At 53.2% G+C, this 25,032-nt stretch overlaps 1 protein-coding gene across 2 annotated transcripts in view; it reads right to left on the bottom strand.

The window, feature by feature from the left end:
- Nucleotides 1–25,032, bottom strand: part of PTPRN2 (protein tyrosine phosphatase receptor type N2) — a 427,823-nt gene that overhangs the window by 57,764 nt on the left and 345,027 nt on the right. The window contains exons 13-14 of one of the 2 annotated variants that reach the window (XM_033098764.1): nucleotides 23,448–23,660; nucleotides 6,930–7,124 (exon numbers count right to left, since the gene is read on the bottom strand). In XM_033098764.1, coding sequence (XP_032954655.1) covers nucleotides 6,930–7,124; nucleotides 23,448–23,660 — 408 coding nt within the window. The remainder of the gene's footprint in view (nucleotides 1–6,929; nucleotides 7,125–23,447; nucleotides 23,661–25,032) is intronic. The other variant, XM_033098765.1, reaches the window with a different exon arrangement.

The following is a 25,032-nucleotide window of genomic DNA, read 5'->3' as shown; positions in this document are numbered from 1 at the left end:
AGGAGGCTAACAGGTCTTCCAACTGAAACCAACAAGGCATCAGGCTGGCGCAAACAACAATTTCAGAATAAACGTGCACGTGTCACCACCTGCTTGTCCCCCTGGGCTCAGAACTTCCGGAAGAACCACGGCCCAGCCCCAGGCCCAGATCGCGCTCCAGCACGGCCTCTGGCCTAGAACAGATGTGCGACGGGCCACAGCCCCCAAAGTGCCCATCCCTCCCAGGTCAATATTCCAGAGCTTCTGGAAACCTGGACGTTGCCTTTCTCAGCTTCATAGTGACACGGCGCTCTAACCAGATGGAGTCATAACCTTAGCATTTAGTTTGTGCCATCGACTCAGTGGAAAAATCAGGACAAAGAAATAAATAGGAGTTGCGTTTTCAGGAACTCCCAACCATCCAACTGTTTAGTCCTTAGGGTCTGCCCAGGGATGGACACAGTGGGTGGTTTGCCATCCTGGGTGGTCGGCAAACGTCTGTTGGTGAATGAAGGGTACGACCACCCCTGGGTCTGTCCTGAGGACATGTGACAGCTGCACAGTGTCTGACATAGACTCTGAGATGGCCTCTGTGTCGGGCATGTGGGTTAAGGTGACAGCCTCACTTTGGAATCGCAGGTGAGAGACTAGCCATGGAGGTGACGCCAATGAGATCTTTCTGGACAAACAGACGGCAGCGCGTCACCCAACAGCTTTCTCTAACAACACACTGCACGGTGGACAGCCTTAAAGGAGCCTCGAAGAGGCGAGAGACAGGTTTCTGGGCTAATAAAGAAATTTTAATTTCTTCTAGAATATTCTGATATATTTTAATGTTTTCAGCTTCGGCTCTCAAACTCTCTCGCCTTCATGGAGATATTTGGGAATATTGCATGATTCATTCCTGGAATGCATGAGCAGCTCAGGATCCTATAAAATATTCATTCACTTTCAAAAATATTTGCACCCTGCTGTCAAACGTGGACAGATTCATATGGAGTATCAGAAAATGGGTATTTTAATGGCAAATGCTTTCCACAAACCTCTTTCCACTACGCATTTTCTTCAAAATTATTTTCATAAGAAAGATTAACAATTTCAACATTAGCTGCTATCCCCTTTCATTTAAAACTATGCTGATAAAATTCTTTGCTTGTCATTCAAATAGTAAGTAATAATTATAGATTTGAGGCTTCCATCTCAGCTTCATTAATGGTGAATTGCATGAAGTCTGAGGCATAAGTCAGCTTTGATACATCTCAAAATGCAATTTCCACAGCTTCCCTTGGCTACGTACAATTAATTATACAGTTAATAAGGGAAATATGTTAATGAAAGGAACATTATTCATCCAGACCACCTGCCTTTACCAAATATCTTCTGTGTGCTTCTCTTCTTTTTGTAATTTTGGTCTATAGACAGTTAAACACACACACACACACACACACACACAAACACACAAACACAAAAAACTAAAAACCACAATTAACAATGTGGTGACTTTGAGTATCAGTCTGCAGCTACTTCAGTTAACACAAGTCTAAAGAAAAATTTGGTACATTTTATATTTCTACTAATTTCTGCCTTTTAAAAGTTTAAAATGTCTACCCATGGCATTTGGAACTCCTGAAATAGCTGTTTATCAAACTGAGCACTACATTTAAGGTGTCTCATTTCTGCCAATGAAACATACATCTTCACAGATAAATGAAAACCAGCGGAAACCTCAGAAGAGCCTGCAGGATGACGAGAGAAGCCCAGTCACTTGCTGCAACGGGCGCAAGCTCGCCTCACACTGCGCACCGCCCGGCCGCTGCGCTCAGCAGCAATGAATCCTTTCACCCCGTTCGGGTCATCAGTCAAAGTCTGACTACAGGTTGTTCAGCAAAGAGACCGCTGTTACCTTCACAGGAAAAACTACTGCTTCTGAGACTTTGGTGTGGAACAGGCAGCCGTCTGACTAAAGCCCCCCCTTTCCGACTGCTCTTTATAAGTTACTGGGGCAACACAGAAGACGCACTTACAAATATTTGTGTTATAGTCATTCTATTATGATAAAGTAATGCACAGTCCTTACTAAATGAGGGCAAACATTGGATTCTGGCCTCCACCATGTCCCTTTGACACATGAAACAGACGTGGAGCCAGAGACAGTCCGATGAAGCACCACGCTGGGAGGAACCACCACCCTTAGGCTCCAGCATCGGTAGGAAAGGAAGGGATGTGAGAGGAAAGCGGTCATGAAAATGAGGTTCTAACATAGCCGAGCCTGCAAAGATCTGAAATGACAACAAATTCTAGGAGAAGAGAACCTCCCCAACGAACACCATCTACTGCCCGCCAGGTGCTGGGGGCCCCGACGGGCACCACCCAGACGACAGAAGCTGTGTGGTGGAGAAATCGAGGCTGCTTATCGGGGACGTCTGCACTGGTGCTGGGGCGCAGGCAGAGCTGCTTGCTTTGGGGTCTCCTCCAAAAGCAGGTTTGAGTAGCTGTTGCTCTGTGTTGTGCACCAGCAGATTCATGTGTTAAATGGCCATCCACCCACCCTTCCCCGGCCGGACAGCCACCTATGAAATTCAAATGGCCAAATCCAAGTGACAATTGTAAGAGAAGATTCTCCCAAAGACCCAACTGATAGGAAAAAGCCCAGAGGAGACAATTTTTACTCGAAAGATGTGACAACAGCAGTTACAACAGGGAAACCTTTCAGGAAGGGGAAAGAGGAGGGGATGGTTGCCTAGCAACACACAGACAGCTTCTCGCCCATTACAAAGCTGTGGACCTTTTCTTAGCAGCGGCCTTGTATGTTCTGTGGCAGCGATGTACTCATGACGGTTTTCTGATGAAGTTTTTAGGAAGAACAAAGAGTTCCAGTGAGTGCAGTAAAGGTGGCATAGGACAGCCACATGGACAGGAGTCTTCCCTCCCTTTCCCAGATGGGAGACGCCGGGGTCTAAAACACATTCTTAGAAAATATTTGCAGCAATTCTAAAAGTGTTCATTGGAATTACAGGAATTAAAAGCCAATGCTTTGGTTTAAAAGCCAAGGCTACATGCTCATGAGGTTTGACAAGAACAGGGGGACAGCAACGTCGCCAGGACTGGAAACGCTGATACGAGACTCAAAACCTTACCTTCCCTTCACCAAGCAAACTCGCTCAGAGGACAGGAAGCCTTTGAGGTCTATTTTCCCAGACCTTCCTGTCATCCGTGAAACGGCAGAAATACCAGGGGAGAAAAGGGAAAATTAGGATTCGACTGCCAGTCATGATGACCAAGAGCTGGCCGGCGAACATTCCTCATTCAATTGCTTTGAAATGAGGAGTTCAAATTAGAAGGGAGCTCATCATCTATCAAAAATTCTTTTCACTTTTTAGGGGGAAAAGGTAGAGATGAGATTATCAAGTATGTTTTTCTAGTTTTTCCAGCTCAACTGTCAGCCATGTGGACCGCCCACTTACACGCCGTGTTCTGGAGGCTGGATGGGTGAAGCAGGAGTGGGTGCTCAGAGTTACCCTTTCACCTCTTCTGCTCCGGCACAACACAGCCATGAAACCTGGAGCCTCCCCTCCCAACAGCTGCCTTTATCATAATAGCAACACGCGTGCCATCGGAATTTCTCCATGGACACCAGCTGTTAGCATTTTGGGTCCACTCACCCTGCCCACCTGCCTGCTGACACAGGCTCTTGTCAGCGCACACCCCCAGACAGCTCATTTTGGTCACACAGGTGTACAGGTGCCTCCTGAAGCAAGGTAATCCCTGCGTCTATGCACCACTGCACAGGGTCCCCTTTGTTAGACTTGCATTGAGTCTGATGTTTCCAGAGAAATGAAGAACGAGAGAACCTGAAGAGCCTCCTCTACAAGACATCTAAAAATGTTGGGAAAATGGCAAGTCACAAAATTTCCTTCCACAAAATTAAGGAAAATACTCAGGAATCCAAAATGAAAAGGGAAGTGAAAACCAGAGTGGGAGGCACCCGAAGTCCCTCAAGTCCTGGAGCGAGGGACAGGGCAAGACGACTTCCTGTACCTAAAACCCAGGGCCCATGGGCACCCTCGGGGGACTCCCTGACATACAGGAGGCAGAGTCAGACGTGAGACCTCCACGTAAATCTGGACCCTCAGAAGACCACAATCTTAGTGAAAGGGTTTGTTCAGGACATAAGAAAGAATATCTGTGTCCATATGGACTCAAAATGGGAAGATGTTTAGTCCTTGGGCCTCATCTAGGATTGAGACTCAAATTTACAACAGATGAGTAGTCTGGGACTCTCTGGGTGAGGAACTACATTTGTGATGATTGAAGATTTTAAAGTGGGAATCAACAATATAAGAACAACGCAACAGGAAGATTTAAAAAACAAATAGAACAACTGTAAATGAAAAATATACTCCTTGAAATCATAAATGTAATGAACAGATTACACAGGAGATTAGACACCAGTGAAGAGAAACAATGCATACTGGAAAACAGATCTGAGGAAATTCCCTGGAATGCAGGACAGAGGGATTAGGACAGAAAATATGGAAGAAAATTAAGAGACATGGGAATGAGAATGTCCAATATTCTTCCATTAGAGGGGAGATCTGAGAGAATGGAAGAGTCACATTTAAATTATAAATAGTTTGTCATTTTCTGGAATTGAGGGAAGACAAGAATTCTCTCATTCAGGAATCACCGGAAGACTGGAGCAAAAATAAAAATAAAATAAGTCCAATACAGGGTACAAGGAAATCCTAGATCAATAAAGGTGTAGAATTCAGAAGACAGTATGGATGGTCCACAAAGGCACAGCCACTGGACTGGCAAGAGCCTTTTCAACAGCTACGGCATCAAAGGCAAGCAAATCATATTTTTTAAAGTAACGAGAGAAAAGTAACTAGAACTTGACTCTTGGATAATCTATTATGCAACATGGCACTTATTGCCTCGTATCAAAACCAAAACATCAACAGTGGCCAATGTTGCAGCTACCAAAGGAGCCCCAGGGGCCACAAGGGACGGCAACATCCCCCCAGGGGTGGGGAGCTGGGGAGGAGCTGCAGGTGTCCCTGGGTGGGGGTACCTGCCCTGGGGTCCAGCATGTGCACCCCTCAGCTGAGTGGGGCCTCCCTGTGACCCTTTGACCCAAGAGGCTCCCGACTACCCCTGCACTGAGTGCCTGTGGACGTCTCCAGGGCCCAGCTCTTGGTGAGAACTTGACAGGCCTGATGTGGGACTGCACGTGCCTTTCCTGAGACCCCTCCCGGAGGACAGCTTCTCCCAGAGAGACTGTGACGGGGGCAGGTCGTGCTCTCCCTAGAGGTGAGCTGTGCCCAGAAAGAGGGGGACACCTGAGTGGTTCACCAGCCTATCCTTCAGGTCACGGTCCCATCACAGCTCGAGGCTGGGTGGGCAAGTGCGGCCTGAGTAGAACTGCCTGGAGCCAGGCAGTCGGTGGCCCCTTGGCAGCGTTACCCCTCACTCAGCCACCACAGTAAACAGGGGAGGCGGAAATGACACCCTATTGTGGGCCAAGGAAAGAAGACCAGGCCTCTCATGTCAAGATTCCAGGAAACACTGATGCGGTTCAAGCACCAGTGCTTGTCAGGGGCTAATTGTGCCCCCAAATTTCTGTGCTGAAGCCCTGACCCCCGGGACCTCAGAACGGGTCCGTATTTGGAGATGCATCTGTACAGAGGTGATTAAGGTAGAACGAGGTCACGTGGGGGGGCCCTGATCCAACCGAACTCGTATCCGCGTAAGAGGGGACGAGGACACAGACAGGCAGAGGGACGACCACGTGAGGACGCAGAGAGGAGACGCCCGTCTACACGCCAAGGAGAGAGGCCTCGGGGGGGCCAGCCCTGCCCACACCTGGATCTGGGTGCCAGCCTCCAGGACTGGGGACAATAAACATCTGGTAAGTCAGCAGGTCTGGGGTTTTCTGATGGTGGCCCAAACCGAGGCAGGTCCCTTGAGGTGTGAAGACCCCACGACAGCCAGGCACTCGTGCCTTCCAGGGCCACTCTTCTTACTCACATCCCTGGCAGGTTATTTTTAGAAACTGAAACACCTTGCCCAGCTTAGACACGACTGTCCGACCCCTCACTCTGCGCCCGGCTGTGGGCTTTCCTGGGCCCTGTGACATTTTCCCTGCAGGTAAGGTCCCTTCCCCTCAGCTCCATCAGAAGAAAACTGGCTCCGTTTCTTTATAGCGATCCTTTCGGGCTTAAGAGACCAGCCCATTAGATTGAGCGGCCTTCATGGGGGAAGAGGCCAAGTGTCACCTAAGTGTCGGCAGGGACTTCATGGCCCCTGGTCAGGGGGTCCCGGGCAGGTGGACAAGACACCAAGGAGGGGTCGGAGGACACGTGTCATCGGCTGAGGCCCAGAAGCACTGAGCTCTCAGGGACCGAGAGGGTCGGCCGGCGCAGGGAACTGGGACGGAGGACGTCTTGGTGGCCGCAGAGTGGCAGTGCAGGTGGGGCAGGGCCAGCCGTCGAGAGCCCCAGGGCCCAGACGCTGAGGGTCGGACTCCGGCTGGAGCGTGCGGCTGACCGCGCAGACTCTGGGGGCCCCTGAGCTCGGGCCAAAGCTGGGGAGCTTCCGCGACCCTGCACAAATCACCACCCTGCTTTCTCGTCACAAAACAGGCTTCAGGATGGTGCCCCCATTAGGGCCCCTAAGGGTCAAACCAGATGCACGTACGAGGTGCGCCCGTGACCTCACAGAAGTCATTTTGCACAGCTGTCATGCTTAGGCAGGGGAACGGGTGCTGGGTGCCACTGTCACACTCACACCGAGGACGAGGACACAGGGGCCCTGATGTTGGGTTCACGTCCTGCATGTCAGCGGCCCGCACCTCAGGCTTGCTGGCCAAGCTGGTGTCGTAGCCTCTTACGAGACGCGTAGGCTGGCGCGTGTGGCCCAGGGATTGGCAGGGGGGTCGCGGGCCTTACCAGGACCATGTGGCCGGTGGAGATGTCCATGTTGGGGGCTGCGGGCTCCTCGGACCAGGACGAGGTGCTGCTTCGTGCACAGGGGCTGGGCATCGGCCCGTCGCTGACCTGTGAGGACACGCTGTTGACACGGGACGCGTGCGGGGCCTCCGGGCGGTCGGACGTGCGCACAGCCATGCGTTGCCGGCACAGCTCCTAGAAGGCAGAAGGGCAGGGGGTCAGCCACCAATGCCGCAGGCTCAGGCACCGTGGGGCCGGGCGCTGTGGGGTCGGGCGCCGTGGGCTTAGGTGCTGTAAGGTTGGGTGCCATGGGCTCAGCCACTGTGTGTCTTCTCGCCCACTGCTTGTCCTGAGTGCCAAGGTGCATGCACCCTGTGGGCCGACACGCACACACATAGACGCACATACACACCACTGGGCTTCTGTGGAGCCACCAGCTAAGGGGTGTCCCAGGCTGGGGGGGGGACCAGACACTGGAAGAGTCTCTGCAACTCCACAAAACTGCTGCTCAAGACACATGCCACCAGGTCATCGATGCTGTATGGGGACAGGTCCCTAGGAGCCAGGACACAGACCGCATCTGCTTCCCAGAGGAACCGAGATGAGCGCTACAGCACATACAAAACTGTGTTCCCTTGGCTTCTGGAAGCTCATCCGTCCACCCGTAATCCTGGAGTCACGATGCCTGAGTTGGAATCCTGCACTTAAGGCTGTGTGACCTCGGGCAAAGCACCTAATGTCTCAGTGCCCCCCTTTCCTCATCTGTGAAATGTGGACTGGTTTCAACTTCCCAGTTCTTGGGAGGACTGGATAAGACAGCCTTGGGCCTGGGGAACTGTGCCTGGCCCCCACCAGGTGGACACAAGCTGCTACTATTCACGTATTCGACGTCTGGGTATTAGCACACACCACGTGTCACTGCTGGATGCCAGGGACACCCGGTCAATTGAGTAAAACTGGGGGAACCCTGACCTCCCGGGGTCACCATCCAGCCTGGAGCTGAATGGTAGCGAATGGCAGTGATGAAAACCGCTGTTAGGTGTCTCATGGGATGGGGGGAGTTGGTCATAGAGGGGCCAGCTGCAGAGGTGACAGGTGATCTTGCAGGGCTGAAAGCTGTGGAGCCAGGTGAGGTGAGAGAAGTGCAGGGCTTGGAGGAGCTAAGAGAACTTCCACGTGGACAGAACCACAGGCAGGAGAGAGAGAAGGATGGCTCGTGTGTCACCTGGGGCCGCATAGCTGCACTTTAGACGTCATGCTGGTGGCTTCCCCCCATGCCCTGGTGATGGTCCCGGCACTTCTGTGTATGTGAGAGTCTGAGGGGAGCTGGCCCCTCACAGCCCAGCCGCACTGAGGGCTCTGCACATGGCTGGGGACACAACTGCTGCCAAGGCTGCTAAGGGGATCACGGCTGAGCTCCCGTGGGACCGGCTGAGGAGCGACAGGCCTCCCAGGGCATCCGCAGGCTGGGCTCCGAGCTTCCGGGAGGGAAGACGCAGCGAGTGTTCCCTCTGCCACTCCTGTGACCGTGGCCTCCCCTCTGCTGCTGTCGTCTTAACCTGAGACGTGTGAGTGACAAAATGTGGCCCCGTTGCAGGCTGCTGCTGAGTGTCATGCAGACCCACTGTGGAGACACAGTTATGGCGACACTCAGAACCACCGTCCTGGGAGCGCCAGGCGGCACGTGTCTCTGGGCAGCGAGGGGCTAGCTCCAGCCTCGACGCCAACGCAAGAAGGCCACACGCTCGGCTTGCGACAACGCCCGCTGTGCCGCGCACACCAGCACCGGGAGGCGTGTCCCGTGCCTGCCGACGGGACTGTTTGTCTGGCCTGTTCCCCGTCCGGCTTTCTGTGCACCCCCATATGCAGTCCCTCCACACTGCGGTTAAGCCCCCTCGGCTGCCATGTCCCCTCCCTGTCATCACAGGACTCGCCAGGGGCCCCGCAGGGGCAGGTGGGGCGTGGAGAGCTGCCTCTGTGCTCACTACGTAAACCTCTGAGGGGACGTCACCACACGGCCCTGTTAATCGGTCCCTCAGGTTGGTGACAGCTTGTGGATTCATAATAAAAACGCTTTCTTTTACTATGACTTGAAAATTTAAAATGTTTAAGGGAAAATGAACTTGTTTTTAAAACAGAGGAAATGCAGCCTGCTCCCTGAGTGACGGTCCAGTGACGGGTTTTGTGGACACCTCAGTCCTTCCTTGGGCAGCTCTAACCTCTGAACCGGGCCGTGGGGTCCGAGCTGAGCACAGGTGCGCGTGCCCGCGTGCCTGTGCCCTCCCCAGACCAGCCGCAGTGTGATGGCACATTCTGCATTTTAGAAGCGTCACCTATTCCTGAAAGGCAGTCACAGCCCACACGGTGACAGATAAGCCAGGAGCCCAGTGAGCCTCAGGCAACGAGTGGACAGCTGGGCACAAACATTTACTCCACGTGTCATGTGCAGCTTACAGTGCTAGTCCCGTGACACAGGGACAGCTGTCAGGCCTGAGCATGTCCCTGCTTTTACAGCCTGACAGTTAGGACCAAACTGACGTAGGCCATGTCACACAGAACAGGAAGCTTACATCGGGAGTGACAAACACTGCCGCTGCCGAGCCCCGAGTCCGTGAGGGACACTTTGCTGAGTGAGTTTAAAATACGGGCCTGATGGTGCATGGAGAGCAGTTTCTCTGCACACGAGTCGCTGGCACTGCTGACTAAGCGACACAAGCACGCGCGGAAAGAAGCCTGGACACGAGCCCGCTTACGTTCTGAAATTGTCCTAATCTGTAATCCTGGCAGCAAGCAGGAAGGACGGAATTCACACACACCTGCCTGGCTACGGTTCCGGAGACTTGAAATGGAGACGAGGCAGGCCCGTCCGACACTAAGTGACAAAGGGGCATCTCAGCAAGTCCCAGGGCCCTGACACACACGGCCTGTCCTGAGCAGACGGGATGTGCGGCCAGTATGTTCTCACGTGGCCGGACAAGGAGGTGAGGGCCTCCCACACCCTTTGCTAAAAACCTTATAAGATGTGTAAGAGCCAAACTGACCGGACGCTAATTTGAGACATCCCCTTGTGATGACCTGCAAACAGCGCTTGGACGACCCTGAGCAGCCGTGCTGGCCTTGGGTTCACACTGTTAGGTAGGTGTCTGCGGAGCAAGTCAGTGGACTCAACAGCCAAGAAGCACGTAAGCAGGAAGGGGAAGAAAGGGGGATTTAGCCAAATGCTCTCTGGGTCACAGACCCACACGTGGGGTCAACCAGCCACATAGTCCCCTCAAGTAGCTCTCTGCTCGGCGTGTCCTCTGCCCACGTTGTGGCAGGGCACATAGATCTGGATGAGCTTTGGGCCGTGACCTTTGCAGACCTGGGGGTGCCTGTCCCCACACGGAGAGTTCACCGTGGATCACGAGTCGCTCCCGCCAGGAGTCTGACCTGGTCTGTTTTCTTTCCTCACCTCAGTGCCTGCTCTCCAGCAGGAAAGAAAAAGACAGCATGTGTGAACGACAAGGACTTTCCCCAGGCAGACAAAGGGAAAGCGGCTCTCGCCAGGCTGAGCTTCCAGGACGCCTCTCTCTGGACAGGGCAGCTCACCTAGGTACCTGCTGTGCCTTTTTACGCGTCTGAACCCTCTCAGGTGTTGAGAAAGTCATAGAGGAAATAAGCAAATCAGACCACGTGCCTGACGAGACGGATGCACCGCGATGACAGAAAGCGGACACGGTCTTGCAGGCCACCCCACAGTGGTGGCCGTCAGTGTCTCAGGAAAAGAAAAGCCACCAGTGGTGAGGCCAGGCCGCGGCCCAGTGGCCCGGTCTGGATCCCGGCGGTTCCTCTCACTGTCAGTGTGGCTTGGGACCGGTGGCCTGACTGTGTGTCCGTCTGGTAATCTGTAAGGTGGGGATGACGGACAAGTGCATGGGGCTGCAGGAGGTGTGTGGGCGAGTGTGCGCCACGCCCCTGACCGGGCCTGGCCCCTGTGCTGGCCACACGTCCCGACAAGCTCGTCTGCTGCCGGGAGCGCAGAAGGTCGCAGGACTACCTGGAGGACGTTGGACGCAGGGTCAGGGTGTGCTCCCAGGACGCCATGCCTAAAAGGCCCAGGCCACGAAGTTGCCCCCGCTGGACAGCAGCACCAAGGGCCTTGTCAAACCCAGTCTGACGAGTGACCATGGCTTTTGGCAAGGAGAACGCCACCCCACCAGAGTAACGGGGCTTCTACAAAGAGCAGCGTGTTAAAACCCCCCTAAACTTAACCGCTCAGTCACTAGATAATGCACGTGACATCTGTGCCACTCCACTTAGAAATAATCCAGCATGTGACGTTTGTGCCACCCCACTTAGAAATACCCAAATGCCACACTGTTTGTCAAGAAATGGAAAACACGAGTGCCTGCATGAGGTGTGCATAAACTCCCCACCAAGAAAATACGAAAAGCCGAGCTCTGTGCCACTTGGGCTGCCTCCAGCGTCCCCAACCCCTGGACCGGGGGCAGCCCCTCCGAGCAGAGCCGCCACGCCAGCTGAGTCCTCCGGGCACAGGGACGCACACTGAGGATGCAGAGTTCACATGGCACACTTTGACCTGGCCCTTGTTTCCTGTAACCGCCTGCGTCCCTGCTCCACGCTGAGCTGCAGAGCACATCCCGCAAAGGAAGTCGGACAGGGTTCTGGGGACAGAAATCCACACGTACACATAACCATGCACATGTCTCATTTCTCAGACCTTCATCTGACGGGGAAAATTGCAGAGCGGGATCATTCTTGAGAGAAAAGGCCTGTCATTCCCAAATTCTGCTGAAAGACCAGGACTACAACGGCCAAAGAGAAACCTCTGCACCTTCCAAGGAACAATGGGACCGGAGCAGCGCCTGCCCGCGTGTGTACACAAAGGGCAGGGCTGCAGGGTTCCTGGGAATCATAATTAGTGGTAACGGCAGAGCTGAGGGCCATGCACAAAGCCCCGGGAAAGACAGATGGGATGGGCACGCGGAGGGAAGGTGGGGGCCCCTTACGGTGCAGGCTGGACGAAACACGGAGTGTACTGGGGGGGCTGGACCTCTCCGGGAGGGACCCGATCTCCAGCTCAGAGGGCCCCGCGGAACCAGCGGCTGGAGCACAGACACGGCTGCCTCCACGGAGCGCGTCACACGCTACGGGTGGGGGGCGACACCAGGCAGCGGCTCATCGCAGAGCCGCAAATGTGCAAGGTGAGCACAGAAGAAAAACGCCGGCAAAGGCACCGCGGCTCACGCTGCGACGGCATGGGCCCAGTCCGTGGTGCGGGAGACCAGGCAGGTCTGTTTTACTGATTTTGCCTACCTGTGTTTCCTAAGTTGAGCATCTGTTACTTCTGTGGTGAGAACAAGCAATGCAAGATACGTTTAAAATCTGCAAAGTCTACATTCAATGTGCTTAAACCTCAGTGAAATGCTTCGAAAGTACGAGTGGGGAAGCGCAGGGGAGCAAACACCGCAGGCCGTCCCGGAGGTCCGCTCTGTCTCGTAAGGAGAGACGCACGTGAAGAGAAGAACACGCCCACACAGTCATGTCCTTATTCTCGGCGGTTTCACTCGGGCTGTCGCTTCATCACCAAAGCAGCCTGGCCCAGACGGGACGGCTCACAGCCCAGCCACCTAGGCCAGGAACTTGTGATGCGGTTTATTTTAGGGCGGTGGTTTTACACACCGTCCTCGCCACCAACAGCCATGGGCAGCCCTGCATGGGGAGGGGGCGGGTGCCCAAGGCCCCTCCCATGTCTGGCCTACGGGTCCTCAGGAAACACCGGGGGACAGAGCGCCATGCTTTCTGGGTAAGAAACAGGACCCCTATGTCTCCTCCTCCCACAGAGGCCAAAGCCACAGCAGATCCGCTGGGCAACCCTGTCTGTCCCTGACCTAAGAGTAGGCCAGAGCGGCAACTGTGCCCTGGATGGACTCTCCGTGCACAGCCCCAACTCACTTTAAATGACCGGCGACATGTGGCCACCAGCACCTGCCCGAGTCACTGCCACACCACCTCCTCTGCGCTTTTCAGTCATGCCTTGATAATGCTTACGTTTGACTAAGGGGCAACACACACACACACACACACGCACACATATAAAATGCACATACATACAGCTATGCACACACGTGCGCGCACACACGTGCACACACTCCACTAAGGAGAAGCGTTTCTGCAGAGTGAATTCTGAGCTGATCCGAGGGCTTCCGCAGGGCGGTGCCCCGCTCTGACCTGTCCCTGGAGACGCGCTGCTTCCTGTCCCCACCCCGACACCCCGTAACTACACGGCTGTCACCCCCACCCCTCCAGTGGGCCATGCAGCTGCGTAACGCCAAGTGTCGGCTTCCACAACACTCATAACTAGCAAACAGCTCCGTGGTAAGCAGTGTTTACCAAGCAGTGCTGAGTAATTTTTTTTCCCATTTTGCATGATGTTTTCTGAAAATAAAACTTAAAGATATAGACACATTTTAACTAAGAGAAGTGAGAGTAATTTTCAATGCTCTTCTGCATGTGGAACAGTCCTTGCGTGGTGTGAAGTCAGAGCGTTCCCCGCCTGCCCCCCTGCCGGCTTTACTCTGAGTCCCCCCTGCACGCTCACCCCCATCTACCTGTGGTCACGTAACTCCATCTGGCCTCCCCAACTTGAGAAAAGGTCGTTTTCACGTCCCTGTTCTCCTTGGCGTCTAGCATAGGTCAGAGGCCTCGGTGAACGCTGCTCCCCAGGTCCCTGAGGGTCACCACCACGCAGGACGAATGCATCTGCTGCCGAAGGCTCAGCTTCCTGCTCCCACAGGTAAAGGCCGCCCACATCTGGAAGCCTCCACATCTGGAAGCGCCATGATCGTGCAGTTTTAAAGTGCAGAAGTAACACAATCTCACAATATGTGCAGTTGGAACGTTGCCTGAAGGTGAGGCTCCAAGGAAAGTCATTTAGTTATGCCGTACCCCAAAATCTGTGTGCCTGGACCCCGCTGCACCCCAAACGTCCGTGTGCCTGAAGCTGGACCGGCCACACCCATTGCAGATGGCCTGGCCTGTTTGCGCTGCTCCTGACAAACACCAGGTTGAAATCAGGGGAGAGTTGTGAACATGACAACAGGAAAGGCACGTGATTTCAGTAAGCGAGTTCTTTCTGTATAACCACATGTAACATAGGTTACTGTTGTCATCATTCATACTTTACCGGAAAGTGGGGTTTCGGATGTGTGAGGCGCCCTATCCAATCTGCAGTCCTGCAAAACGTCATCACTCCAGGTCTCAGTCCAGCTCCAAGCCCCCGAATGAAACAACCGACAGGAACCCCTAATATCCTGGGGCCCTGCAGCCGAGGACTCAGGGGTTCCCACAGTCGGTGACGCCTTCAGAGTTCAGGGACTCAACTCGACCCCCTGCGCAGAGCCAGTCCTGAGCTGCCCCGAGGGCCTGTTCGTGCTTCTCAGCTTCGTGTTCCGACAACCCGAGAAGCCGCGTCAGCCGGAAACACAGCATCACGTCTTCAGAGCAGCCCGGGCCTGACTGGATGAGGAGTCTCCTGGAGGACACTTCTGGCCCTTTCTGGTTTCCTCCTGCTCAGAGGTAATGCGTTATCACCATTTCTCACCACTGTCATCGTCACTTTTGTCAACACCCACAGAGTCCCACATTCACCCAGTGTCCTACGTGTCCTGGATGCGGGATGGGCCACATGGTGGTCTTGACACCGACAGCTCCCCACACCCAGCTCGTCTCACTTCGATGACTCAGGTCAGTGCACCGATTGGTTTCCACTGAGCTCCTGGAGGTTCCCCACGAGGCGCCTCTGTACCAAGGAACCAAGGCCCCGCTCAGTGACCTCACAGGAGGGCCGGGCAGGCAGGGGCAAGCCGGCACTGCACCCAGGAAACAGTAACTGCAGACAGAAGGCTGATGAGGAAGGAGTCAGCCCAAATTGGAAGGGCACGAGAGCAAACGAAGGGGCCCGGTGTGTGAGCAGCAGGGTCGTCCTGCGCGGGCAGGAGGGCTGGCAGATGGGGACAATCCAGAGTGACAAAGCAGAGTGGGAGGGCTTTCAGAGCGAGGACGGACCGCACAAAGGTTCAGAGAAAAGCAAAGGGGTATCCAGGGCTGGGAGGACCCCAGCCAGGAACACAAAAGGTAGTCGTCGTTCCATTCTGCACTCACCACCTAATTAAGCCAAAGGGCAGGGCTGGGGGTGGGGGAGGTCTCCAAGCAGCTGCTTCTGCATTTTCAGAAACTGCACATCATTCTGCGGCCCAATTATTCCATCAAAAGCGGTTTGAATGGCGACCTGGCTACAGGAAGCTGGAGTGCTCTGAGGGCTCCCCAACAGCGCACAGGAGCCCGACCAGCTGGGCGGCGGGGGCAGGTCACTCGTGGTCTCAGCCTCAGCTTTCTCAGCTGTGAAACGAAGGGCTCTGACCTCTGGGGCCAGGGAGTTTCTAAAGTCTGTCATCTACCCCCAAGAAGGGACCGGGTGCCGAACATGGACGGGAAGCCACCTGTCCAATGGCCCCTGAGTGAGACCATCCAGGGGGTGGTTCAGGAGAGGGTGTGCGAGGAGGTGCTGGGGAGAGGATCCGAGTGACTGGACACTGGGGACACCGCTGACCGGGGGGGACAGAACCACTACTGCACTTGGGACCAGCTCTGCTTTGCTGCCTCGCTGGAGTCGGTTTGAAATATGTACACTCGATGTGTGTGACCTCCAGCTCCAGAAACAAGATGGCTGCTGGGAGCAGGAAATCACGTCATCCAGAAATGCAGGGTCCAAGGTCCGAAAAGAGACAGTTTGAAAGCAACCGACAAAAGAATCTGAGGTTCTTCCTGGTTCTCTTCCTATTTCAATTCCAAAGTTTCGGGTCCCTGAACTCCCAGTATTTTTATTCTCCTTCAATGTGGTAGAGAAGGAAGGCAGGGGTGGGGAGAGCATCCTGAGACGTGCAATGGGTTTGTTTATAACTCCCCTTCCAACTGCTAATTTTGTTACAAACAAATCTGCATTTTCTTTCCTCCCACTCAAGAATGTCTCAGTATCTGGTGAAGTATGTGTTTTGCGGGTTTATGAAAGGTGTGATCCCAGGAATATTCCTTTACTGGTTATTCCCCCAGCGGGGAGGGGACAAAAATGTAAAACAGGTGGGAGATGAGCCCCTCGAGTCTGGAGGCCTGTTTTCTGGGTCTGTTACGCTTTACGGGGGGCTTCTCCCTCTCACTCATGCCCATCCTCAGGCTCCTGCTACCCCGCCCCCCGAGTTCTTGCCCCACCTTCCTGCCATTTCCCTCACTTCCCTTTGCTCGTTTACGCTTCTCTTCCCAGTGCCCACTGTTTTGCAATAGCTCAGCGTCTGGCTGTCAGGTCCCTGGGTCCGCCTGGCCCTGCACACTCACACTGGCTGCAGGCCCTGTGCTGAGCCCTCTGTGATGCGAGTGACACTCTCCTCGGGCGTGGCGGCTGAGGTGAGGGTCGTTCCTTCCGATGGCATCTGTGTCCCCAGCTCACGGCAGGCACGCATGGTGGGGCGACGTCACTGACCTCTGCTCCTGGGATGATGGGAGAAGCACCACATGGACATCACCCAAACAGCCGCTGCACATGGTGCGTCATCTGACACCTTCCTCAGAATATGTCACAGGACAGCCTGGGCTTCTGGGTTCCCAAAAGTACATGCTTGCTCTGTGGACAGTACATGCTCAGCTTGGTGCCTGATGACGGAGAGTGTGGAGTAGGCACACACTTGGGAGGAGGCGGAGTGGACCAGCAGCAAAGCCCTCAGAGGGCTCCAGGGTCCACCCGCACATCTCTGGCACCTGCAGTCACCACGGCTCCTCGGACAGAGTTTAGAGGTGAGACTCACTGACTCTTCCATGACCTGTGTGACCTCCAGGCCCGCTGAGGAGCACAGAGCTCTTTCCTTCCCATCTTGTGGGTGGAAAGTGGGTGCAGAGAGGTGACTGGCTCACGCGCTGGCTGGATGCTAACAGGAGCAGACAATATGCTGGTGGGTTTCTCCCATGAGCTTAATTACTGGGGAGAAAGAACTTTTGAGAATGGAGAGCATAGTGGGAGGTGGAGGACGGGTGGGCTGAGAGGGCAGACATCCTTTCTGTACTGCGGTCCTCCAGCAGCACAGGAGCTGGCGCGTCTCAGGGTCCCGGGGAGGACACACAGTCCTTAGCACGACAGCTCAGGGCTGGAGGCCCCGCCTTGGGCCCAACGTGGGTCCTTTCCACATCGTCCTGCCGCCATGCCCGTTTCCTGCCTCCAGCATGAGCTCCATGGATGTCCACACTCGTCACGGCCCCCCACTGTTCTGCAGGCCTGTCCTTGTGAAGGCTGTCAGCACCGAGCCGTGGATGCCCAGGAATGTCCCCCGCAGGCTCTCTTTCATGCGTCACACAGCGTCTCCATCCTGTGCTGGCTCTGGGCGCCTGCACCGTGCAGTGCCACACCAGTCACCTCGGGATTTCTGTTGGACTGCTGTTTCTTACCTCGCTTCACGCAACCGTTTGGCCACCACCTTGTCCACAAGAGATTGCAAACTGCGCAGAACATGCCCACTTCTCTATGTCGCCACGGGGCTCACACCACTGAGACAGTGGAGGGGGCATCCGAGCCGGGACCCAGGGCAGAGTCTGTCCCGTCCCCTGTGGGCGTGCGGCCTGACCAGTGCGGGCTCTGCGGGTCTCACTGCCGTGCCTGGTCCTAATTCAGTTCTGCCACCGCGATCCCTGGGGCCAGCACTGACCTGGTGCTCCATGTCCCCACGTGTGACATGGGGGCGCCAGCACTGCATTCGTGTTGTGTGGTCACGAGGAGTGGACGAGGTAGCTAGTCGACTTTCAAAGCACCTGCATGGGCATCACCCGGTGAGGACGGACTCGAGAGCCATCCTGAGTGTGTGCGTGTCGCCTGAGGAGCCCTCCCTTCTCTGTAAGTGACAGGAGGCGGGCACCGAAGGAGATGGGAGGCAGGCACCTTCCCTGGCGGCCACCCACGCCACCCGCACTGGGGGTTGTGAGGGCCGCACTTCCCTCTGGAGCCTCCAACACACTGTCCTCCCGTGGCTGTGACAGGACAAAATAACAGGACCTGGGGAAGCACAGAGGCTGCTAACATGGCCCCACCCCGTTCTCTTCTGCCGACAAGTGACTTCCTGCCTTCTTCCTTAAGAAACAGTTATGCACGTAAAACCCAGGTGTGTTCATAGATCACAGAAAGGAAAACAAAACCCAGGAATGTCACAGGAGAAGCTGCAGGCTCCAGGCCCACCCTCCTCGCTGGGCGGGTCCCACCTTCCGTTCTCCAAACAGCTCGGAGCGGCCCTTTGCTCCTAATTAAACCTGGTCAAGGCAGTTGGCATCTCTGCTGGACGGCCAGCATGTTCTGTACTGTGTTTAGACATCGCCAATCGTTCCAGACTTCCCTGTGGCGATCTGGGAGGAAACACGTGGCATGGAAGATAGGAAATGGCCTTGTCACTGGTTTCAGAAAGTGCATATTTGAAAAATTAAGATTTATGAGAAGAACGGACTACAAATTCACGCCTCCCAGAAACACATCCAGACTCAGAGTGGGCAACGAGCAGAGGGAAACTGCCGGCTCTGACCTGACACTGACCACGCTGCTGACCGCACGCAGACACACCGGCCCTTCACACACCAGGACGCGTGCATTCCCCACCCCTCCATCATGGCTAGTCCTCAGGTGGCCCACAGGCTACACGGCAGCCTTGAGAAGCACGGCACTGGGCCCACTAGGCACATACTTAATTTACAGTGACGTCCAGGGTTTCGCGGAGCACAGCATGACCGCGACTGGCCTCACCCTCAGGAGCCTGGCTTCGATGTCACCGCGCCAACACACACACTCGCAAAAGCACATCAGTGTTGGAAAGTTTCAAGAGAATTCTGCCTACAGACTCTGGTACCGTCAGCTACTGCTGCAAAGGCAAAACGAGAGACTCGGGTTCTTGGTCTTCTCCAACCTGTAGTAAAACGAAATGTTTTCATATCATTTTAGGGCGCCCTTCCATTTTTGAAGGATAGATTCTGCTTATCAGGTATTTGCAAAAAAAAGTATTTTGACCTCAAAGTTTAGACACAAAGCCAGCTGACTAGTGGAAAAGGCTACTTTAGTTCTTTACCTTAGAGCTCAGGACACGCGGCAGTTTTCTACCTAAATTGGGCACATCCTCCCCTCTCGCCATTTCTACAACCAGAGGTTACACCAACGCACCTAGAAAAAGAAGGGTCCCTTAATCAGGGGCCCCCAAGAATCAGCCAGCTTGTGACACGTCCTGGAGTGGAGAGCCGGCCCGTCCTCACCACTGAGACATCAGGGCCCATCCGAGCTCACAGGTGCATCAGTTGGCCTGAGCTAGGAGCCGTCCCCATGCACGCCGGCACTGCACTAGTGACTGCTCTGATGGCATGTGCACTGAGTAGCTGTGTATGGCCATCCTGTCACCTGCACCCGTGCTTTCCTTGGGGGCCGGTTCCTCAGGCTTCCAGATAACAAGCAGACGTGCTGGCTATTGTGAAACAAACCATCCAAAGAGAACCGGCTGAACACTGCACAGGCGTCTGTGCCCCGCGTGGGGAGGGGGGAGTGGGCTGGCAGAATCCGAAACTGGATGCTCCAAGGTGATCAAAGCCTCAAAGAAATGGATGCAACATTCAAAGCGGCTCAGAGAGAAAAAGGAGAATGTCTCTGACCACCTAAGCACTTGCTCCAGCAACTTCACCCCATCCGCTTCCACAGAAGCAGCACAGTGTAAACGGGCACCCAAACTTTGGAATTATCCTTAGTGAGTGTGGTGTGCATGCAAGTGTGCAGACGTGTCCCACACGTGCAGCAGACCCTCGGACAACACCGCGCGGGTCCACTCCACACGGGTTTTTTTCTGTCAAGACTGTAAATGTATTTTCTCTTCCTTATGACTTTCTTACTGACATTTTCTTTCCTTTAGCTGACTTTACTGTGAGCGTACGATATATAATACATAAAACATACAAAATCAGTATTAACGGACGGTTTCTGTTATGGGTAAGACTTCCTGGTCAGCAGTAGGGTAGGAAAGGTTTGGGGAAGTCCAAGGTTAGACTCAGATTTCTGTCTGCAGGGGAGGCTGGGATTCCTTTGTACTCAAGGGTCCACTGCATATACACATATATAAAACGACATGACAATATGGGGAAAAAAGAATGAAAGTAAAAAAATTAGCTTTTTAGATAATGAAGTACAAATTTAATCCAAATACCATATTGTTTTATATATTTAGAAGAAAAAAATAACATTTACTAAAACAATGGGAAAAAACTTGGTGGCACTATTCTATTAAAAATGACCTTTAAAAATGGATTTCATCTATTTTAAAAGTCAATACATCCAATTCTTTCAAGTTCAAGCAAATTAAACTTCGATAGGTTATCTGGTGACATCTTTGTGAGTCTATCGAGAAAGCTGATTTTCCAGTAGGTGAAGAAAAAAATTAGATATATATCACACACACACACACACACACACACACACACACACACACACACACAGCTTTAAAATGCTGACCCTGTCTAGGAAATAGTTCTATTTTGAGGAAGAAAAGGAAAAGTGTTTTAACATGTCTGCACTAGAATCTAATAGCGCAAAGTCTGGCTCGCCCTGAGTAACGCAGGGGTTCATGCCCCACCTTACCCTGAGTAGCTGAAAACCCACATATAACTCGTGACTCCCCAGACGTAACAGTCATCCCTTGGTATCCACAGGGGATTGGTTCCAGGACCCCCTCGGACACCCAAATCCGAGCACGCTCCTGTCCCCTCCATAAAATGGCAGAGAATGACGCACAGTCAGCTCTCCGTACCCATGGACTCCCAGCCACAGATCAAAACTACTGTTTTCCTTCTGCGGTTGATTGAATCTGCAGATTTCAGACCTGGGGACGCGGGGGTCCACCTATGTATTTACTGATCTGTGCACAAGTGGACCCGTGCAGTTCAAATCCACGTTGTTCAGGGTCAGCTGTTGTTACAAACAGAAGGTATTTATGTTGTAATTAAAGCGGGTCTTAGCTCATCAGTGGACCCATGGCCCCTGTGGGTTTTCTGTAGCTGCCTCTGAGATCCCCTTCAAGTTTCAGAACGTGTCCGAAAAGTTTTAAAAAATATTGCAAACCTAAAACAACTTCAGGCAAAGTACCCTGCTGCTGTGATGCCTGACTTATGTTCAAACCACGGAGCTCTGCAGCTTGGCATCCCTATAATGCCAGTGGCATAAGGGCAGCCCTCCTGTAACTCGGCACTGGGGGGCGGGGGGAGAGGAGGGCGCCCCAAGCCTGTGGTGTTCAGGGGTCAACTGTGCCTTTTGTGAGTCCTTCACACACGATGCAGCTGAATTCAGAGCTAAAAGCCATGAAACCCCACCTCATTTGCTGATCCTGCTTTGCTAAAAACTAATCAAACTAGCAGAAGAGCCCAGGACCAGCTTTTCCTCCCCAGTAAGCGGCCCACTAAGATGGGCAAACCTTGACCCTTAGCCAAAGCAGTCGCTGAGCCGTATTTTGTGCTGATTTCAAAACTAAGCATGCCAGAGAATGAATCTTTACAATAATTTCATTTCCAAAATTTCCTAGATCATATTTTAAGGAAAAGGTTCTTTTTTGTTTTTTTTTTCTTCCCTTTGTATTAACCTGGATTGAAGAAAAGCACACATTTCATTTATTGTCTGGATTACAGATTCTTATTAAACAAACCAGAGCTCATTATAAAATCAATATCAACTTAACCACCATGCCCCCAGGAGGAACAGCAAAAAGGTCACTCCAAGAAATTCAAACAATTTTCCTGCTAGAAGGGCATGATTTTAATTACAGATACTATTAATTAGAGCTGTCACTGGGAACACTTTTCTTTCTGTTAATTATCACAAACTCAGTTCTAAGTATGCATTTTCAACCTGCATTTTTGTCAAAATTAGTCATGTCTGCATGCAAGTCCAATCTTTCCATTCTATCAATATTTTATATTTGAATTTCAAAGAGTATCAAAGGATGCCATGCTTTCTAAAATCTAGCCCCGTATGATCTCCCGTCTCTTGCACACGGAAGAGAACTGGCGTGATCATTTATTTATGTCCTGACACAGACCTGGCCCGGAGGACCCAGCCTCCTACACTGACGGTCTCACTCAATAGAATTTCTGGGTAAATTCTTACTAGTTTATGTGACATTTTTTTCCCAGGCTTCTTCTTCAAACGTGATTTTGCTTTTGCTTTGAAGTAAAGCCACGCGCAACAGCCGAAATGCCACGTTCCACACATCTGAAGTTGCCATTTCTTTGTACAAAAAAGATCACACTGACCAGGCAGGTGACCTCCCCCAGAAAACTAGAGGTTTTCTCCACTCAAAGACAGTACCACGGGTTTTGAAATGGGAATAAAAGCTATCTCCTGGTCTCTTTTAAACACAGAAGGTTTTATAAATTCGTGCCTCCCTTTGTGGCATGGGGTCAGGGCAGCTCCGAGGAGGGCGGCATGCAGGACGATTGGGGGCATCTTCTAGAAAGAGCTTGAGAACCTCCCTACCCCCTCGGTGTAACTCTGATGACAGAATAATAATATCTAACTTACAGGTGATGGTAAAACATAACGGGTTGTTTACAAGATGCATTACACATCATCATCATGTGACTGGAGACAAGAGTCTAGTCCAATGGGAGAAAATCTCCTACAAACATGTCTCGATTAAACTCGATTAAGTAAATTATTTTGCCTTCCAAGTGGGAAAATATACGTGGAGTTCAGTGACATTTCATGTTAGAAGTCAGATGCCCGAACTTGCCTGTGGTCAGTTTGCACTGCTGTTCAGTGAGAGTCTATTTCATCACAGGACACGATTAAATACGGACGTGATTGCTACAGAACTTCCAGAATGTTGGTGCCATTTTTGTGTCCTGTGTGGTCTGGACCTGCCCATTTCACATTCTCATTGGTGCCTGTGCGTTTCTCTATCACAGCACACGGCGGTCACCACTGTTCCCATGGAGACGGCTTCGTTTACTTTCCATTTTCAGCATCAGAGCTCACTTTATGCAAATCATAGCAGCGGGTGGCAACAGATCAGGTCAAAGGACCTTCTCAGAGTCGACCCAAGGAAGCTGGCGACATACGGGACATCGTCACACATCTACACAACAATGTAACTTGCCACTCTGGCCTTGTTCATTAATAGTTGCCAAACTAAGAAAGGTAACAGATAGTGATAATTCATGTATTGTACTTTTTCCACGTTTCCAATGAGCAACCCGCTTTCATAGCTAACATGAGACTATCCAAGAACATGAGGTTAATATAGAGCAGTCAACTGTGGTAGAAGGTATTTACGTGCAAGCTACCGACCAGTTTCAAGGTGTCATCCTCAAGGGACTCACAGTAGGAATAAATGACCAAGTGCTGGGAGTGGGGGAGGGGCCAGACGAGCTAAATAATCAGGTGAACTGATGACTCAGAAAGTCTCTGTTTACCTGGTAGGCAGCAGTGGCATCTGGGCCCAGGTCGCCCCCTAGGCCTGACAGCTTCTCCTTGAGGCGGTAGTGACTGCTGTGCCGCAGGCAGTAGATGAGCCCGGAAGCCAGCAGGACGCCCGCCATGGCGGCGATGGAGGTCAAGGTGAGCACGATGAACTTGGTGGAGTCCTCTTGCTCTGCCTGCTGAGGCAAGGGCTGCAGTTTGCTTTTCTGCGGGACAGGAGAGAGGGGCCTGTTAGTGTTCGCAGAGCCTGAGTCCTCCAACCACCCTCTCCAGACGCACCCTTCACTGGACAGCTCAGCTCACAGCAGACACGCTGTTGGCATCCCCACAGCAGGCGGCCTTCCCAACAGCACCCCTCAGACCACGGAGGAGGGATTTCAAACAGCCCCCTACAGACTGCAGTGTTTTCCAGGGGAAAGTCAGAGGCATCACGCTTCGTTCCCTAATACTGGCCATTTTTAAAACTTGAGAATAGATAGTATGTGACAGCTAATTTGCTGCCTTAAGTAAAATAAAGCGTCCATCACTTCTTTTAAGAGGTAGGAGGAAGGAAATACAGCAGTTTACCCCCAGGGGGCATCACAAATGTGGGGGGGCGGGGGAAGGCCGAGATTGGGGGGCCCAGAGCCTGCCGAGGTTAAAAGAGCAGCAGAAGTGAAGGAAGTCTTCCCACGCTATGGAGCAGGGTCTGGTCTGTGTCACGAAAATTCTGGAAACGCTGCAGGGCAGTCGCCATTCTGGAACTCCTGCGGTTCTTCCAAGCTGCCTTCACTGGGGTCGTCCCCACCGAGTTGGGCCCTCTCCACTGGAGCGTCCACGAACCTCAGCGTTTTCCTTGGAAGGACCCAGGACGTTGGGAACAGCTGGTTCAGGAGCTAACCTCTCGGCCGGGGTGTAAAAAGTAAGGGGGCCGATCGTCATCAGACCCTCGTTGTTTCGGGGTGTGTGGGTCCTTCTGGTGCGTTTCACTAGTCCACGCGCAAAGCGGTGCCTGGCGCCCGCCTCGTTAGCCACGTCGTGGGTATATTAGCAACAATGAAAGCGCCCAGGGGGATGCAGGGGACGCCGCACGCCGCGCCTCCGCAGGCCCCGGGACGACCCGGCTGCGCGATGAGAACAATTAGCCAAGTCCTTTCCACCACCTAATTTCACGTGGTAACAAAATGGATTTTTCCCCATGAATGCCGGGCCGGCCTATTCATTACTGCTCTTCTATTAGTAATTTTCTGCCCCGCATTCAGACTCCCAACTCTTCATTTCCTCCGTCTCCGAGTGTACACAGGGCCTCTTATGTCAGGCCGGGCCATTTTTATCGTGGAATCATAAAGGCCACCGAAGCAATTATCGCTGGTCTTGACTGGAAAAGCTGGTCATTAATTAGCCTCCTTGTGCCTTCGGTGCCGCGGATTAGCCAGTGCCGGGGCTGAGTTAATGGAAACGCGGGTTAAATGAGAAAAGACGCTGGATTTTCTTGCCTGGATGAGCGGCTGGGAGGACCACGCGGTTCCTAGCGGCGGGAGGGGGCGGCAGGGGAGGCGCGAGGAGGGGAGGGGGCGGGAGGAGGAGGGGCCCGGAGGA

Source organism: Rhinolophus ferrumequinum, chromosome 26, assembly GCF_004115265.2.
Source record: "Rhinolophus ferrumequinum isolate MPI-CBG mRhiFer1 chromosome 26, mRhiFer1_v1.p, whole genome shotgun sequence".
NCBI classification, from domain to species: domain Eukaryota; kingdom Metazoa; phylum Chordata; class Mammalia; order Chiroptera; family Rhinolophidae; genus Rhinolophus; species Rhinolophus ferrumequinum.
Note: the sequence above shows the minus strand (reverse complement) of the source record. Positions and strands in the feature narration are given on the sequence as shown.